This window comes from Heliconius melpomene, chromosome 16 (assembly GCF_056956725.1).
Source record: "Heliconius melpomene rosina isolate 202511_hmr_F chromosome 16, ASM5695672v1, whole genome shotgun sequence".
Lineage (NCBI taxonomy): Eukaryota > Metazoa > Arthropoda > Insecta > Lepidoptera > Nymphalidae > Heliconius > Heliconius melpomene.
In genome coordinates, this window is record NC_140404.1 from 3,801,201 (window position 1) to 3,817,679 (window position 16,479).

The 16,479-nt window shown below is 32.5% G+C and overlaps 2 protein-coding genes across 2 annotated transcripts; one reads left to right on the top strand and one right to left on the bottom strand.

Moving 5' to 3' along the window:
- Nucleotides 1-2,136: 2,136 nt before the first annotated feature.
- Nucleotides 2,137-9,243, top strand: LOC146530720 (uncharacterized). The gene is made up of 5 exons (XM_085199107.1): nucleotides 2,137-2,826; nucleotides 4,098-4,158; nucleotides 4,956-5,164; nucleotides 7,893-8,055; nucleotides 8,577-9,243. The coding sequence occupies exons 1-5, from the start codon at nucleotides 2,658-2,660 to the stop codon at nucleotides 8,659-8,661; spliced, it is 687 nt and encodes a 228-aa protein (XP_085055233.1). The 5' UTR covers nucleotides 2,137-2,657; the 3' UTR covers nucleotides 8,662-9,243.
- Nucleotides 9,188-13,794, bottom strand: LOC146530721 (4-vinylanisole receptor-like). The gene is made up of 5 exons (XM_085199106.1): nucleotides 12,872-13,794; nucleotides 11,444-11,540; nucleotides 10,751-10,864; nucleotides 10,236-10,391; nucleotides 9,188-9,326 (listed from the first exon to the last, which is right to left on the bottom strand). Exons 1-5 carry the CDS (start codon nucleotides 13,792-13,794, stop codon nucleotides 9,273-9,275), a joined length of 1,344 nt encoding a protein of 447 aa, XP_085055232.1. The 3' UTR covers nucleotides 9,188-9,272.
- Nucleotides 13,795-16,479: the final 2,685 nt, after the last annotated feature.

A 16,479-nucleotide genomic window follows, 5' to 3' on the forward strand; every position in this document is an offset into this window, starting at 1 on the left:
TAGGGTATAGGTACTCCCTGTAGGTGTAGGGTTGGATTAAGTATGCGGTGAATTTCATTTAAAATGCACCAAAAGTGGTCGAGTGTTTTGATTTAGTTGATTTCTTTTTAGCGGTACTCAACACCGCACTTTGGCTTATTAGCAGGGCGGGGAAATGAAAACAATTAATTCTCACGAGTGGGAATCGAGTTTTATAATAATGATTTAAATCTACGAATAGTAATTTAGTAGTGGAACTACATTGCATAATAATACTTTCCGCAGGATTAGTATAAACAGATCGAAGGAACATTTTTTTTATCGAAGCTACACTATTTTTTTGTATGTCTTATGTTTCGCCCTAAAATCCCCTCTAATACTAAAAGGAACCCGCTACCCAGTACCTAGTAGTTGCACATTTATAACGTATTTTTTCTGCTTTGTTGTACATAATTGTTGTCTATTTAAGTACATAGAATCTGAATTATCTTAAAAAAGGGTCCCGAAACAGCGATAAAAACTTGTATGACAATTTGTTTACTATTGAGTTTCCTTTAGATAAATTAAATCAGCCCGAGGCCGCGGACGAGGGACAACTTTATCTGTTTACTAATAATACATCATGTTTATCTAGTTTTTTGTGTACTTTTATTTTGAATTACAATATATTTAGCTTAACTAATACGTGTTAGTCACATATTCAGTATTTTAATTGACTGTGAGTCAAAATGTCTATAACTCATATTTTAATTGTTTTTTTGGCTTGGTCAGTCATGGCGTCACGGGTTGTGGGTTCAATTCTCATTAAAGGAAATGAAAGATTTAATATTTCCATTTCCTCTTTCTGGTGAAGTTTCGTGTTGATTTCCGATTTCCAATCAACAAGCAATGTCTCGGAAATTGATCGGAAAAAAGGGAACAGAGTATCTTAGCACTATGTTCCCCTGCCTGATGCGCTGGGTTTTCTCGTCATCCCTGCTACTAGATAAAGCGTGAAGTTGAAGTTTTTTTTCTATTAAGATACAATTACATGCTTATATAACTAAGAAATTTAAACTTCTTTCGTTTAGTCGTAATAATGAAAAAAAAAACTTTAACTTTAACAATTTATCTATTATTATATATTGGATAACGTAGTTTTTTAGCACATGTTACGACAGCGCTTCCATTTATACGATATTATTGGCATCACACTTCTGTGTAAATTATAATCACTCAACCACTTACAAGTAACACAAAACTTTAATACGAAGAAAAAGATAAAATAACGATATAATAGTAAATTTTACTTTTAAGCTTTGCTACACACCATAATAACTTTTTCTATAAAGTGTTACAATAATAAAAAACATGGCATTGAATAGAAATGATGATGTTTACAATTAAATTTTGTATTTTATCTTATCTGTTGTAAATATTTTATATTTACTCATAAGATAGAAAGATATATTTATTCTTTAATATCTTATTTTCAAAAAATTATATACAATAGCTCTACATTTGAACAATCTGAAACTTAGAAATTGTGTTAATGAGACAATTTCGAAGCAGTGTTAAAATTTTAAATCAAAACCAAATCAAATTTAATTCAAATCAATCAAAATCAAATTAAATTAGCTTCACGCTTTGCTCCGCATACAGCAGGGTAGGCAGAATGAACCTAGTGTAAAGACACTCTCTGTTCCCCAATTCCCGCTAAATTCTGGACGTATTGCAGGTTGAGTGGCGGATCTCAACGCTGCGCTTTGCCTCGATACCAGAGCGAAGGAATGATAATATCAATTTAAATAAATATTTCATTTCCTCGTGTGAAGTCGAACCCGCGACCAATTGCGTTCACAGTCACACTTTGTGCCCCTGAGCACGATTGGCCCCTTTTATTTTAATGTATTATAATAATACAATTTTTTAATTAATTTTATTTTTAATTTGATATTATTAGGTATATTATGCGTAAAAGCTGTAGTGGCTATTGTATTTTAAAATTAGACGTATTATATAACAACAAATACAATTAGTTTGGTAATTTTTTAACATCTCTCATCAAATGAACATCTAAATTTTTAAATTTGAATTTACATTTTGCTTATAATAATATAAGTATTCCCGCCTTCAAAATTATTTTAGAAATTTCTATTTATTTTCTTTATGTTTTGATTCAGTTGCGTGTGGACCACGGAGAGCGGTTCATCTGTAATTTTCAGTAGAGTGAGGCTGCGCGCGAGACCGAGCAGACGTTATCTAGTGTATTGGCGAGTTTTTTCATATAGTGTATAACTACGGACGTCTCCTCGTAACTTCTAATATTTATTATTTGATCTCATGTTGTTCTCATCATGTTTACAAATAACATTCAAGGTGCTATATTTGTGGGACCTGGCACTCCGCCATTATAAATAAACTGATGCGCTTTTGATATCTTATCTATTAGTTCACAATTAAAGATATTATAGTTCACTTACTAAATTTCTTGTTAAAGAAAAAAATCTAATTAGTTTATTGTATTTATGATACATATAAGAACTGTGTGACAAAAATTCGTATTAATGTGATATAAATTGTGAAAATATATATTGTGTGTTAATTATTCGGAACGAAAGAAACCTTGGAACTTACTCAATTTGTGTTGTTCTTGTAAAGGCTCATTCAATTAGCAGAAATGAAGTGAAGTGTTGAAAATGAGTGTGGAAATAAACCAGGCTGCTCAGGAGAGTGGTCTCCGTCCGCCTCAGACGGTTCATAAACAAGGGACAGTAAACAGATGTACGCCCAAAAAGTCATTAGAGTCAAAATTATGGGACTTGTTACAGCCTATAGCCAGACTATGGGGCCTTGTAACTGCTATAGGTAGGTATTATATTAATTTAAATTTTGATTGTCAGTTTATTTCTTCGTATTTTACTATCGTGAATTTCGTGTATACAGTTGTGTAAAAAGAGAACTTTAGAACACGTCTCATAATTTAACTTTATTTTCTTGACGCGTGAATAAAATTTATGTATGTATGATGGTATTAGGTACCTTTTGTTGTTGGTCTTTCTTTTTCTTATTTTGTACGTCAGATTGAGCATGTTTATAGTAATTAATCAGGTGTAATAAATCAACGTTATCAATGAAGATCTTAGTATTCTTATTCTTACTGATGTTTTTATATATGTATCTTGTTTTTTAAAATAAGTAAAATTTCATGCTATCAATTTTAATATAACTTTTCAATCCATCACGCAAGTAAATGTAGTAAAAATTTATTCTAAAAAACACTCGCTCACTAATGGTTCCGTACCAATTTCAAGATTGTGGGTAACTTATAAACGTTGACAAACTTTTGACACTCATTTTGTTTAAAACAAATATAAGTTTTTAATCATTTGTTGCTATGAAGTATGTACCTGTGAATTTTTCCTTTAATTGTATTGTAAGTTCTCACTTCGTGAGACATAGAGGATAGAAAAACGATTCATAAATACGTGAAACGTGAAGCATAATTTCTCGTATCTTTGATTGCGTTAACTTAGAAGCTTGATAATCATTTCAGCTTGATATCTCCACGCGATCTTGAGATAACGATCTTTACAAACGGACTGGTGGGCAAGGAAGTGGTTCTATATAGATTCCGTTTTTTTTTTGTTTGAGAAACGGAACCCTAAAAAAGTACCTACTATTCTAAAGTACTAAAACAATTTATTTTCCATACTAAAAAAAAGAGTGAGAAAATTTAAAGTAATTTATTGAAGAATTACAGTAGGTACTGATTACATAAGTGATGATGAATTATTATTACATCTTTGATATAATTTAAAATCACACTCTACGTAAAATAGTATATACTTTTGCAGATTTATTTATGTAAACAATAAATATAATTGAAATTACACAGAAAGACTATTATATAAATAAAAAAAAAACAAAATAGACAAAAACAATAGATTTTTATTTTTCATATAAGTAATTAATTAATGAATTGTGATGTTTTTCTTTATTATTTAATTATCTATTCGACTTACACGTATACTATGTATATATCTATGTTGCCATTTGCTAGCAAAGTATAAAATAGTAGATGTATCCAGATTTGTGTCATGTCCCACTCATGCCACGACAACTTCTATTGTTCCCAGTAATGAGTGGCGCAGGCGCTGAGCTGACTGTCCTAGGGTATGAAGTGGCGCCTGGGCTAATGTGAGTAATTACTATAGCATAGGTACAGCATTACATTTATAATTAAATTCTGATTTAAATAATAATTAAAGTAAAATGCAGATAAATATTAATTATATGATAAAAAAATTCCTTTGACAACTAAAGATAAGCATTTCTCTATTTATAATGAGGGTAACACGTAAACGTTCCAAATTTAATTTAAGAATTGGTTAGTTCAATTGTTGTTTATCCAATCAAAATATAGCATATTCTTTTTTAGTAATATCGTAGATTTTATAAATAAGAAATGAAAAATATAAAAACTAAAGCGTCTTTGCCTAGAAACATAATAAGCATAAAGAACTTCAAAATAAGCCATAAACCTGAGAGGATGAAAACCGGGATAATAAATGCGTAACACTTACACCCGACGGAAACTCTAACAAAAGAGGCCGATACGAGTTTTACGTCTTTCTCATTTCTTTTTCTTAAAAAAGAAAGCCTTTTTTATTTTGGTTTTAGGTATAGGCTATATACCTATACTTAAAGCCAAAATAATCTACACTCCTTTGCAATATGTGTTTTTGATTTGAAATTTAAGGCTAAATAATTTGCAATTGCAATTGTAGTTATTTCTCTTAATTATTTTTGGCCAATTTGTTGGCAAATTGCGGAGTTGAGTTCCACTACTCAACACGCAATGCCTCCAGAATTCGGCGGAAAATGGGCAACGGAGTGTCTTAACTCTGTTTATGTCTGTGCTGTAACAATCCATAACAATCCATAACAATCTGTTAACAATCCATAACATGTAACAATTTAAAAACTTGTTACAGAGTGGGGGCGGCCCTCGTATTCATATTAGAGACAATGTGGGTGATAGCTTTGTTCGTGGACTTACTGTGCCGTCGAGGGGAATACTCCATGAAGCTCAGATGCTGGGACTTCATGCGGTGGTCGTGTGGACGAGCGAGAGCACCCTTCTACGCGTGTGCAGCGACGGCAATACTCTTTGCTAATCTAACAATTTTAGCTACTGTTTCGGGTACCGTTTTTAATTTCAGGTTTAATTATGCATTGACAAGATGTAGGCAGGGTACAAATAACCTACACCTCGTCAAATTACCTCATTCACCGCTTTCTGTTCAAATTTGGGAGTACTTATATCTATATATTCTGGTTCTCTTACTAGGGCGGAAAAATAAAAATTTAAATATCCTGTTTCCGAGAGGGGAACCAACCCGTTACCATCGCGTATACGGTCAGACGCGGTCAGTCCTACTGCGCCACTACGGTCTCGTATGCTTATTTTATATAGGTCTACATTATATTTCATAATTTTACTTCAGATTTTACTGAAAAGAAGTTTTAAATTTTATTCTAATATGCGACTTGTGATTCTTCTCACGTCTGTCATCTTGTCACGTATGGTATATGTGATGTTCTACAGATCTACGTATGCCCCATGTATGTGTATGTAGGAAGGTAAAGTTTGTATTTTCCGTTCGAGGAAGAGAGGTCCAAGAGGATTTTTGTTGGTATTAATAATGGAGAATATTTACTTTAATTTATTAGGGCTTGGAATCGACATTAAATTATATTTAAATTATATTGTTAGGATGGTTAATTTGGGTTTAGAGGATGAGAATCCTTCACGTAGAGGATAGCAGAGGGAGTCTAGTGTTAAGACACTCCGTTTCTCATTATCCGACGAATTCTAGAGGTATTGCGCGTTGAGTGGCTGAATTCAACGCCACTCTACACCAGAGCGAACAAATGAAAATAATAAATATTTAATTATCTCGAGTGCGAGTCGAACCCACAACCATTCGCGTTCAGTCATTATAAACTTTCATTTATACACGCTTGTATAAAAGAAAGGTTATAATTCTTCTATAAAATGTTTGAATTTATATTCGCTTATTTTATTTACGAAAACAATGTATCCAAAGCTTTTAAATAAAAGTAGAACTAGCGACAATTACACAGAAAGCTGCATAAGCTGTTTGCAACAGTAATTACTAAACAGTAGTTAGGTACTTTTATGTTATAATTAAGACTATAACGCCACCGCGAACGGCAACATGTTTCTAGGTTAAAATTGGTCTCTTAACCGGTTAAAAGGCTTTCCTAGTGTCCACATTGCGAGAAAACAGACACTTAAGTATACCTAGAAGTTGCTTCTCTCTTATTTATATGTTTAATATAATTAAAGTTATAGTATTATTCCGTGGAAATTGCACTACCGTGTGAGTATTTGACTGAACACGATAATTGGGAGTTCAAATTACATCTGTCCATATTTATATGATCCATCCATCCATACCTACATATATTATAAATTCGAAAGTAACGCTGTCTGTCTGTCTGTCTGTCTGTCTTTTACGCAATCAGGGCCAAACCGCTAATTTAATTGTGATAAAATACTCATATAGAGATACTTGAGGGTCTCGGGATGAACATAGGATATTTTTTTTTCTCATATTTGTAATATTATCGATATATACCAATATATTAAAATACTTATTAATTTGACATGCAATTTATTCCGCCATGTTAATAACAACCGCCGTTGCTAAGCAACGATTTGTAAAGTTTGTTGTTAGAAAACGTCACCCAAAATGTGCTTGCTTAACGCATCTCTCTACTGAAAACTGAAAATAATTTCATAAATATATTTAATAAATATTCGTATAGTTCAAGCGGGCATAGCCGCGTTCGGGTCCACTAGTATACCTATAAAAAACAAATTTACGTTAGTATGAAATAAATAAAACAATTCTTCGTTAAAAAAAATAATTATATATGTATATAGCTAAATTTAAATATATAGGTAAATATATAGGTACTTCAATAATGTTAAGTATGGGAGTTAGGATGTTTAAATAAGACAAGGGTAGGTTAATGAATAATGTCTAAACAACTTTATACATCATTCATTTGTGGCAGTAAGCATTTGTAAAAATAGTTTGTTTCGAAAACTAAATTGTTATATCAGCAGTAGAAATGGGTTTGACGGGTCGCGACGTGTTAAACGTGACTCTTGATCCCTAGGGGATGACTATGTCAATTTTGATTTACATTATAATGAATGAATGAAAGATTTATTAATATAAATTTTATTTATTTCCTGTAAATGGAGGATGTAATAAGAATGATATTTTTAACTTTTCGATATTTGATTATTTAATTCTTAAATTATCATATGCGCGAAGTTCTGAAAATTTAAGATATTTAGTGATGGGTGGCGAATTTCAAATTAATAGTCAAATAAAAGGTGTCGCCTAACCGTAAATATAAAAATAGAAGGAATAATTGTTAAATGAAAAAAAATGCAAGTTCAAGTTACATGTTCCTTTCAAAGTAGGCCAAAAAATCTTAAAAGATAAATGTTTCCAGAGGAACAATTACATAAACATTAATACATACACGAATATTAATAATCTACTACGTAATCGAATGGAATAAAATGTTAAATTATACCTATGAAGCAACGATAAGTTTTAATTTACTACAGTGGTTAATGTTATCCAACATAATAAAAAAAGGTAGTAAAAATTAATGAATAAATTTATGTTAAGGCCAGTCGTGGCACAGAGGCACAAAGTGTGTGTAAATGCGACAGGGTGTGGGTTCGATTTCCACTCTTTCATTTCTTGGCTCTGGTGTCGAGGGAAAGCGCGGGTACACCACTCTACACGCATTGCCTCCAGAATTCGGTGGAAAATAGAGAACGGAGTGTCTTAACACTTAGGTTACATTTAATTTTTCAGGTGGCATGTTACTGGTGCTAGCAGCACTACGAGCAGCAGTCCCCTTCTCCCCGTACGCGAGCCACGGGCCGCACTCGCCCCGCGCGGGCAGCACCCTGCTCAGTCAGCACGACTCCGCCTTGCCCGACGTGTACTACAACGCGGCGCAGTCTGCTGACGACAGGTTTGCACAATGGATGTACTTTCGATTGTAACTTGAGATGAGAGGATTGTGGATTTTATCATTTTTTTTTGTTCATTTTGTTTGTTTGGTTTGGTACTATTGATTTTTTTCTTTATTTATTTTTGTACATTGTACTCATACTCGTACATGGATAGAAAGTAAAGTAAAGTGTTAAAATATTTTTTTTTTCACTCTTTATAATCTTCTCCACTTTGATAAACAGATTTCGCTGTATACAGAAAATATATTATACATATAAAAATATTCTCCGCATGATCTTTGACTTGAAATACATGTTTTACTGGTAAAGTCACAATGGCGTCGCTTCTGTAATTATTTCTAAATAAAAAAAAAACTTAATAAAATAGCAAATTTATTTCTTACGATATTATACAATTTTTTATAACAACATGTGTTTTTTGAATTTGCATAATTACTTTTATAATTTATCACTATAGAAATAATTACGTAATTAAAAATGTACATAACTTTATATTAATATTAAATATTATTATGCTTAGGTGTGAAGAAATGACAGTGTTAAACGCGAAGACACCAGAGAGATCTCGCAGTGAGACGCCCAAGCCTCGTCTACTAGAACTATGACCTACTTTACAAAATTCATTTATGCTCGGATAAAGAGGTTTAAATTAAAATGTATATAGTCATTATTAAAGTTAATAGTTTTACTTCACATATGCATCCATGGAGATATCGGTCGAGAAAAGTTTCTGTGAGAAAACAAGTAGAGTCGACTCTACTTTTTCCACGTATTGTCACTTGAGTGCGGTACATACTATAATTTCATTAAAATTGATGCTCGTATGAAACATGAATGTTGTTATACCTACATAATTATGTAAAATTATTCACTGTGAAATTAAAAGATTTGACACTGAAATAAATTATTTTCAATTTATTACAATCTAAATGAACATCATTAAAGCAAAAAATTGTATAAAATATTTAAAAAAATATATTTAATTTCTAGGTCAAACGTATGAGTGAACTAGCGATAAGTTGACGACAACATTAAAAACATTCGAATATTTATTTTCTACTTTTATATGTGCTTACAAACTGTGATAGCTATTAGCATAGACTAGTTACTTATATTTATATTGTCATATGTGCTGAGAGTAGGTAAATATAATTATGTAATGTGTGTAATAAATAAACTTATAATAATGTGTCGTTTTAATGAAATACCTCAACAGTTAAACCTGTTTTTGACTTAACACTGCGTAGTACGAATATGCTGCTTTCAGTATCTGAAAGAAAAAAAATGGAAATTAGTATGTATTGAATTGAATTCTTGATATATGGCGTTTTGAGCGCAAATAAGTATGTATCTAAATAGACGACGCCGTGAAAAAAAAAATGTCAAAATGGCAGCTAAAGTGTCATTCTTCACGTAGTAATACAATATAGTATAGAATTATGTACGGGAAACATTAAAAACACGGAAATAAAAAAGTACTGCGTATTATATATATCTTTAAATACTCACTATCTTTAAGTTTAACTTCTATAAGGAAAAATATGACCTCAAAAGTATATTTTTGCTTACGTTTTTACAAAAAATCACCACTTTTGTTTAAGATTTCTTATAGAATATGTATAAGGAGTTTCTCATAATATAAATAGTTTACCTAGTAAATTAATTTTAACTTAGAAAAATGCAGCTATGGATGTATACAAATACAGTTACGTTAGTTATAACGTTAGTCGTGAAATGGCTGTAACTGTTGATTGGAAGACAATTGTACCAATTAACGTCATCAAGAAAGTGATGTATTGTATGCATATACACAGAAGATAAACGATAAAATATTAGAAAAAAAACAATATTTTTTGTTTATATTTCTAAATGAAAAAATATATATATATCACAGGCAACGTACATGTCAGTATTACGAGTACATTGTTCACTTACTGTATTTTCATATTTTTTAATATTATGGTTGAAATAAAGATTTCTCTTATTATTTCAACGCTCTAAATAAATTAAGGTTAGAAGTGAATTATATAAATAATAACTGAAATATTATCTCAATATTTCTACATTAGTAAATATTTTAATGACTAGATTCGTTTTATAATAGATTTATGAGCATAGAAACTATTTTGTTTACATTATTGGTTAACTGCTATATTTTTTGTATTTTGTAAAAACTCACTGATAGAAAGCAGCTGTTGTCCATATACGCGTAACCTGCTGCTCTAAGATGTAGTGGTTTCTGGGCTCTTATCATGGTTAGGAGTAGCATACGTCGAAGGCGTGGCGGCATGCGTTCCCATTTACACTGCATTACTGCATCTGATACTCGACTAGCCTGGCAAAAGTTTTTATGGTAAAGTTGTTAAGCTTTCTTCTCCTTTCTTCGATGCGGTTATAGTGAAAAAAGGTTTTCAATGATTAATACACTTTTGAAAAACTATTTAGTTTAGATTAGGCCAGTTGTAGCGCAAGGGCATAAGTGTGTGACTATAAACGCGACTGCTTGTGGGTTTGATCCCCAGTTGAGGACGTGAAACATTTGATGTATTCATTTCTTCGCTCTGGTGTCGACGCAATGTCTCCAGAATTCGACGGAAAGTTGGGAACGGAGTGTCTTAACACTAGGTTCCCTCTGGCTACCCTGCAGTGTGCGGGATACAGCGTGAAGCTGATTTATTTTATTTTACTGCTTACTTGATGCGTTAATTCACTTCCAGTAAAACATTGTATAGCGAGCTGTATGATCATGGCCACAAAGAAGGCCAATGATGTCGCTAAGCGGATTGATTTGAAACTGGACGCATCTTGCTGTAACCATGCAAGTATTTATAAATTATAATATTAAAACAAATAAATAAAAAATAAAAATAAATGTTTTGGGGCCAATCGTAGCGTAAAGGCGCACGCGTGTGACTGTCAAGGCAACAGGTTGTGGGTTCGATTACCACTCGAGGAAATGAAATTCTGAGTCTGAATTGAGTTACTCCATTTAACACGCAATGCAGTTAAAAATCGGCGGAAAAGGAAAAGTGGAGAGCGGAGTGTTTTAACACAAGAATATTTTTTAAGTTTAATATTTTAAGAAATGAAGGTAACATGCAAACGTATTTTTTCAGAAGCAGCACATTAACAACTCTGAGTATATATCTGATCCAGCTAGCAAGTAAATACTTCACAAATTCTGTTCAAAAATTTTAATAAATGAGTAAAACTCGTCGAAGTTACAATTTCAGAGCGTAAAATTATTTAAAATATAATAACCATTTCGAGCATTAAATCTACATTTTAATTTGAATAATTTTATAGAACAATTTGCCTCGAAAGTGATATTTCTGTGATATATATGTAAATAATAAATAAAAAAGAACTTCTCCTGTTTTATCTTACCGAAACTTGCACCATTACGACGCAAATCGCAGCCATACTCGAGACGAGTTGAGTCATAAAGCCATAGGAATAAGTCGACGCGAATTTCTTCACACAACTGGAAGTAAAAGGCTGACTGAATACTGGGGACTTATCGAGAAATATGAATGAACTCCTTCATTTTGAACGGAGGTGAATATGAAACGTAGATTATGTTGATTTAGGCGTGAAAAATGTAACAGAGTGACAATATTGAGGCGGTAATCCTTTGATATTGGGCAAGTCGTATCCCACTAAATATTACCTTTGCCAATATTAGTTAAATTATTGTGATATACCTTTATACGCCGATTTATTTTATTGTAATTTAATAAAAAAATATTAGTATTTTTATTTATTTGTTCTGGCACCAAACGCAAAAAGGCGTAAAATGGGGAACGGAGTGCCTTAACACTAGGTTCCCTCTGCTTACCCTGCTGTATGCGGGATAAAGCGTGAAGCTGATTTTACTTAACCTTGAAACGGTTACATTATTTAATTTTGATGTTGTCACAAGGGCAATATATCGCTAATACTCACACAAATAAAATGTTTATATCGTCTTAAAGTTTCACTATTAATATTTTTCTGTCCACTATATTTTAAGGAAGGAAAGTTTGTCGTTAGCTGGCACGAGTTAAGTTTCAAGCTAATTTATGTCGTACTTTATTGCAATTTAAGGGTCGTTGCCTTCATACTGCTTGGTGCCAGAAGTTTAATTCAACTTATGTTTCGTGTCTTTTTGTGGTAAGCAATAAAGAAACTTAGTTACATACATCGTCTTTGCTATCGTCTAGTTAAATCTTTTTAAATAATGATTTAATTAATTATCATAAAATTATCTTTTTTGTACCTACTTTTTAGTGAAAAGCCCTATACATATATAGGGCTTTTCACATCAAATTAATAATTTTAGTTAAACCTCAAATTAATGCCTGTGTTCTAAGGCATCATAGACTTGAATATTTAATATTAATTTCAGCTTGATACGGCCCCGTAATCTCGAGATGGCCTTGACAGACGGATAGACGGGCAACAAAGTGATCCTATAATGGTTCTGTTCTTATCTTTTGTTTGAGGTACACAACCCTAAAAATTACCCTATATATTTTTGACTAGACATTTTTAAGATGATGTAGTAGAAGTAATGATGATGAATAATGCATTTAGAGATCTGCTACATACATTCATTTTCCACACAGATAAAACCTATGTAGGCGTGTTATACCAGATCTAAAAAGAAATTACAAACATTAACAATGTCTACCTCAAAAAATCACTTCACACTTCACACTTCACTTCAATCAGTCACTTCTTTTTAAAATGCAAACTTACATTGAAAAAAACTAAATTTCTAGTAGAGAAAAGTGAAGTTAGGTGAATGCACAATGTATATATGTAAATTCATACTTAATTAGCATTTGATGTTGCTGAATACAACTTTTTAATGTATTTTCTAGCGCAGTTTCAATATCTTTATCTGTATAGTACGCTCTTGCAAGTCTCTCGTTGCGACGAGTTGGATCTGAATGGAAAATATGGTCAATCACTAGAGTATTGACGCGACTAGGATCTATATTTGCAGCTAAATGGCCAAGTGCTCGATCATAAGCAGTTATTAAGGCTTCCTGTAGTATAACGAACTGCGAACTCATATGCAATATAACAGAGCCAATAAATGTATCAATTGTCATAACGATGTGGCCTGTCCACAGCAGTCCTACCGTTTCTAGCAAAAAAGTAAAGATGTAAGATTCTTCGCTCTCATATTTCCATGGAATGAATATGGGTTGAGGAAGCGTCCTCGGTGGCTTCGACACAGATTCGTTAAGCTTAGCCACTTTAGCTTTCCAACGAAGGTCTTGAATGATTCCATAAATGTTTGTGTTTCCTATTGTTATCCATCCAAAAAAAACGAACGATGCGGTTAATATTTTCGTTATTCTTGTAGTTTTACGATTTTTTTCATAATTTTGATAAAAATCCTGTATTCTTATATTTAAAGTTCGCACTATGTCCTGAATATTGTCGTTTTTAAAGTAAAATATGTAGAGTTTGATTAGAGTTAGGTCATGAGTGATGACAAAAGACAAACTAAACATGAATCGGTCGAGATCTTTTTCGCCGATAAAGGGATCGATTGATTCTAACCCCACAAAGCCAGCAACCCAAACTAGCTGTGTTAGTATTGCGTAATATAAGTACCATCCAGGGAAATTTCTAGTATCATTTTCATCGGGATGGTGCCACCAACCCAATCCCAAAAAACGCAGCAAATAGTAGTGTGGGGCAAAATATCTCGTTGGCGCACCACGGCCCTGTGCGTTTGACATTTTAAATGTTTCTTATTCTATTTAATTGACTCTTTAAAGTAACTACTGGACACATTCATATTGAACTGCTTAGATTGAGATTATTGTGCAATCAATGTCGGGTATACATTTAAATAGAAAATATAAGCGTTAGCGATAAAATAATATTTTTCATTTATTTGTCACAATTTCAATACTTTTAAAGCAGTTTCAGCAAAGTTCTGTTTTCATTTGTGTAGTAATGTAAACTGTACCAATCGACAGTTTACATTAAAAAGTAAATATACCCTTCCACTAATAACTGCCGCCATGTACATAAAATTGTTAAACATTGGAAAAACTGTGTTTCTAATAATAATGAATGCTTAGTGGAATAATATTAAAGTGTATGCTAAAAGATATGTAAAGATAATATTAGAATAAATATTGACAGAGAGATCGTACATAGAGGTGATGGCGCTTGAATATAGAAGCTTACTATCAATAATTATAATGTAAGTTTTCAATGTATTTCTTTAAATTGTCTTAACTTATTTATTTAAATTTATATTATGATTCTTCGCTCTGGCTGGTCGAGGCAAAGCTCTTCGTTGAGTTCCGCCGCTCAACACGGAAAGCGTCCAGAATTCAACGGTAAGTAGGTAACGGCCTGTCTTAACACTAGGTTCCCTCTGCCTACTTTGCTGTCTGCGAGATACAGCGTGAAGCTGATATTTATTTAATAAGTAAATATGATTTTACTGTTTAAAATTACACCAGTCGCATAATATAATAATAGGCTTTTGCGATCAACGTGAAAGGTGCAATTCACATTGAATATTTAATTTAGGATAATTAAATTATTCTTGGAATTATTAAGGAACACAGTTTATTTTTATTATTCAAAATAACAAGGCTTACAAGAAAAAATATTTTAATTTATTAATGACGCTCATGAATAAGGTGACTATTAATTATTCAGTCAATTTACCGTGCTGCAGTCAAAATTTAACTGACATTACGCAAGTGCTACATTTTAATCGAGCCTTTCATGTGTAATTCGAGAATGCGTGACGAGTGGTCATCAGGGTTCATAACCCTATAAAATAATTAATTTCCGCAAGTAAATACCTAATCTATAATCATCGCGATTTCAGACAGATGATTGTCATTTTTTTTCCCGGTCTCGGGCAGCGCTCATATATTCGATGCCAGTCACCTTTAAATTATCTGCCCATCGTGCTGCAGGGTCCTACACTACGCTTGCCTAAACGCAATCTCCACTCTAACTCTGAGTGACCTTGAATTAATGGATCTGACCTACGGTGAGAGTTCACGTTTCGTCTCCTTAGGTCATGGTAGATAGGGCGCACTTTCTGTGGACTGAGACATTGGGAGTCGAAAATCAGGACATAAAGCCACCATACAATATCGAAACGATATATTTATTATTTTAGCTTTACGCTGTGTCCAGCATAAGATGGCAGGCTAGACAGAGGGAACCTAACGTTAAGACATTCCATCTCTTCTTTGCGCTGAATTTTCGAGATATTGCGTGTTGAATGGCGGAACTTAAGGCCGCGCATTGTCTAGTCACGAAAAAGAGGTAATGAAAATAATTTATTCCCCAAAACTAAAATCGAACTCACAATAGTTGTGTTTACACTTAGATGTTACATTCATTACATTATATGCATTACGTATTTCATAGTTTTTTTGTAAAAAAAATATCCTACATCAGCTTCACGCTGTATCCAGCACACAGCAGGATAGGCCGAGGGAACCTAGTGTTAAGACACTCCGTTTCCCACTTTCTGTCGAATTCTGGAGGCATTGCGTGTTGTGTGGCAGAACTCAACGCCGTACTTTGCCCTGACACCAGAGCAAAGAAATGGAAATATAAACGTAAATAAATATTTCACTTCCTCGAGTGGGGACCGAACCTACAACCGCCGCGGTGCAGTCACACCCTTGTGCCGCGACGGCCTTATAAGTAAATTAAATTACTTATATTTGTAAACAAACTACAGAGAATTACTTTAAAAATGATGAATTATATGGTATTATATTAAATAGAGTTTTTGCTAATTATATCATAGTATATATTTATACGGTTCCCTATAACACATTTGCTTAATACCGTTAAATTATATATTGTACATACAAATTGTCAAGTCCACAAATAAAAAACCTCAATACCTATAAATTACGAATAGAATCAGCATTATTTAAGTAACAGTAATGTAGAGACGTCACAAGTGCAGATTGTAGAATGTAGTTGTAGAGCAATGTTCTCGTTATGTGCGCTTTATTTGCGGAGTGTTGCCAGTAACAAAAATTTTATGTTGTAGCAATAGATTAAAGAAAAATAAAGTACTTGGTAAAAGACGTCAAATAATAATAGTATATCTCTGAAGAGTATAGTTCAAAACGTTACTTAATTATTATTTTTTTTTCAAATTAAATTAACAACATAAAGTGTGGAATGTTATAATCTATGTTATAATATTTCTATAAGAAATGTCAGAAAAAAAAAATATACAAAAGTATATTTTGTAATACAACATTTAGTTATTAATTATAAAAATTAAATTTTATAAGACTAGAAATGAGAATTGCTGCCGATCGCTGTATTGTAGAAAATCGATTGACATTAGGAACGCTTCCTATTCGTCGAAATATTCTCGTATGATCAAGAAATGTTGATATAACCTCAAATTGCGTGCC

Excerpts from the sequence above, each read along its gene's own strand:
- LOC146530720 (XM_085199107.1), top strand. The coding sequence starts at position 2,658 with ATGAGTGTGGAAATAAACCAGGCTGCTCAGGAGAGTGGTCTCCGTCCG. Across the intron at positions 5,165-7,892 it reads AATTTTAGCTACTGTTTCGG|GTGGCATGTTACTGGTGCTA; the intron begins GTACCGTTTTTA and ends TTAATTTTTCAG. Across the intron at positions 8,056-8,576 it reads GCGCAGTCTGCTGACGACAG|GTGTGAAGAAATGACAGTGT; the intron begins GTTTGCACAATG and ends TATTATGCTTAG.
- LOC146530721 (XM_085199106.1), bottom strand. The coding sequence starts at position 13,794 with ATGTCAAACGCACAGGGCCGTGGTGCGCCAACGAGATATTTTGCCCCA. Across the intron at positions 11,541-12,871 it reads CAACATCAAATGCTAATTAA|TTGTGTGAAGAAATTCGCGT; the intron begins GTATGAATTTAC and ends TTTTACTTCCAG. Across the intron at positions 9,327-10,235 it reads ACAACAGCTGCTTTCTATCA|ATACTGAAAGCAGCATATTC; the intron begins GTGAGTTTTTAC and ends TTTTTCTTTCAG.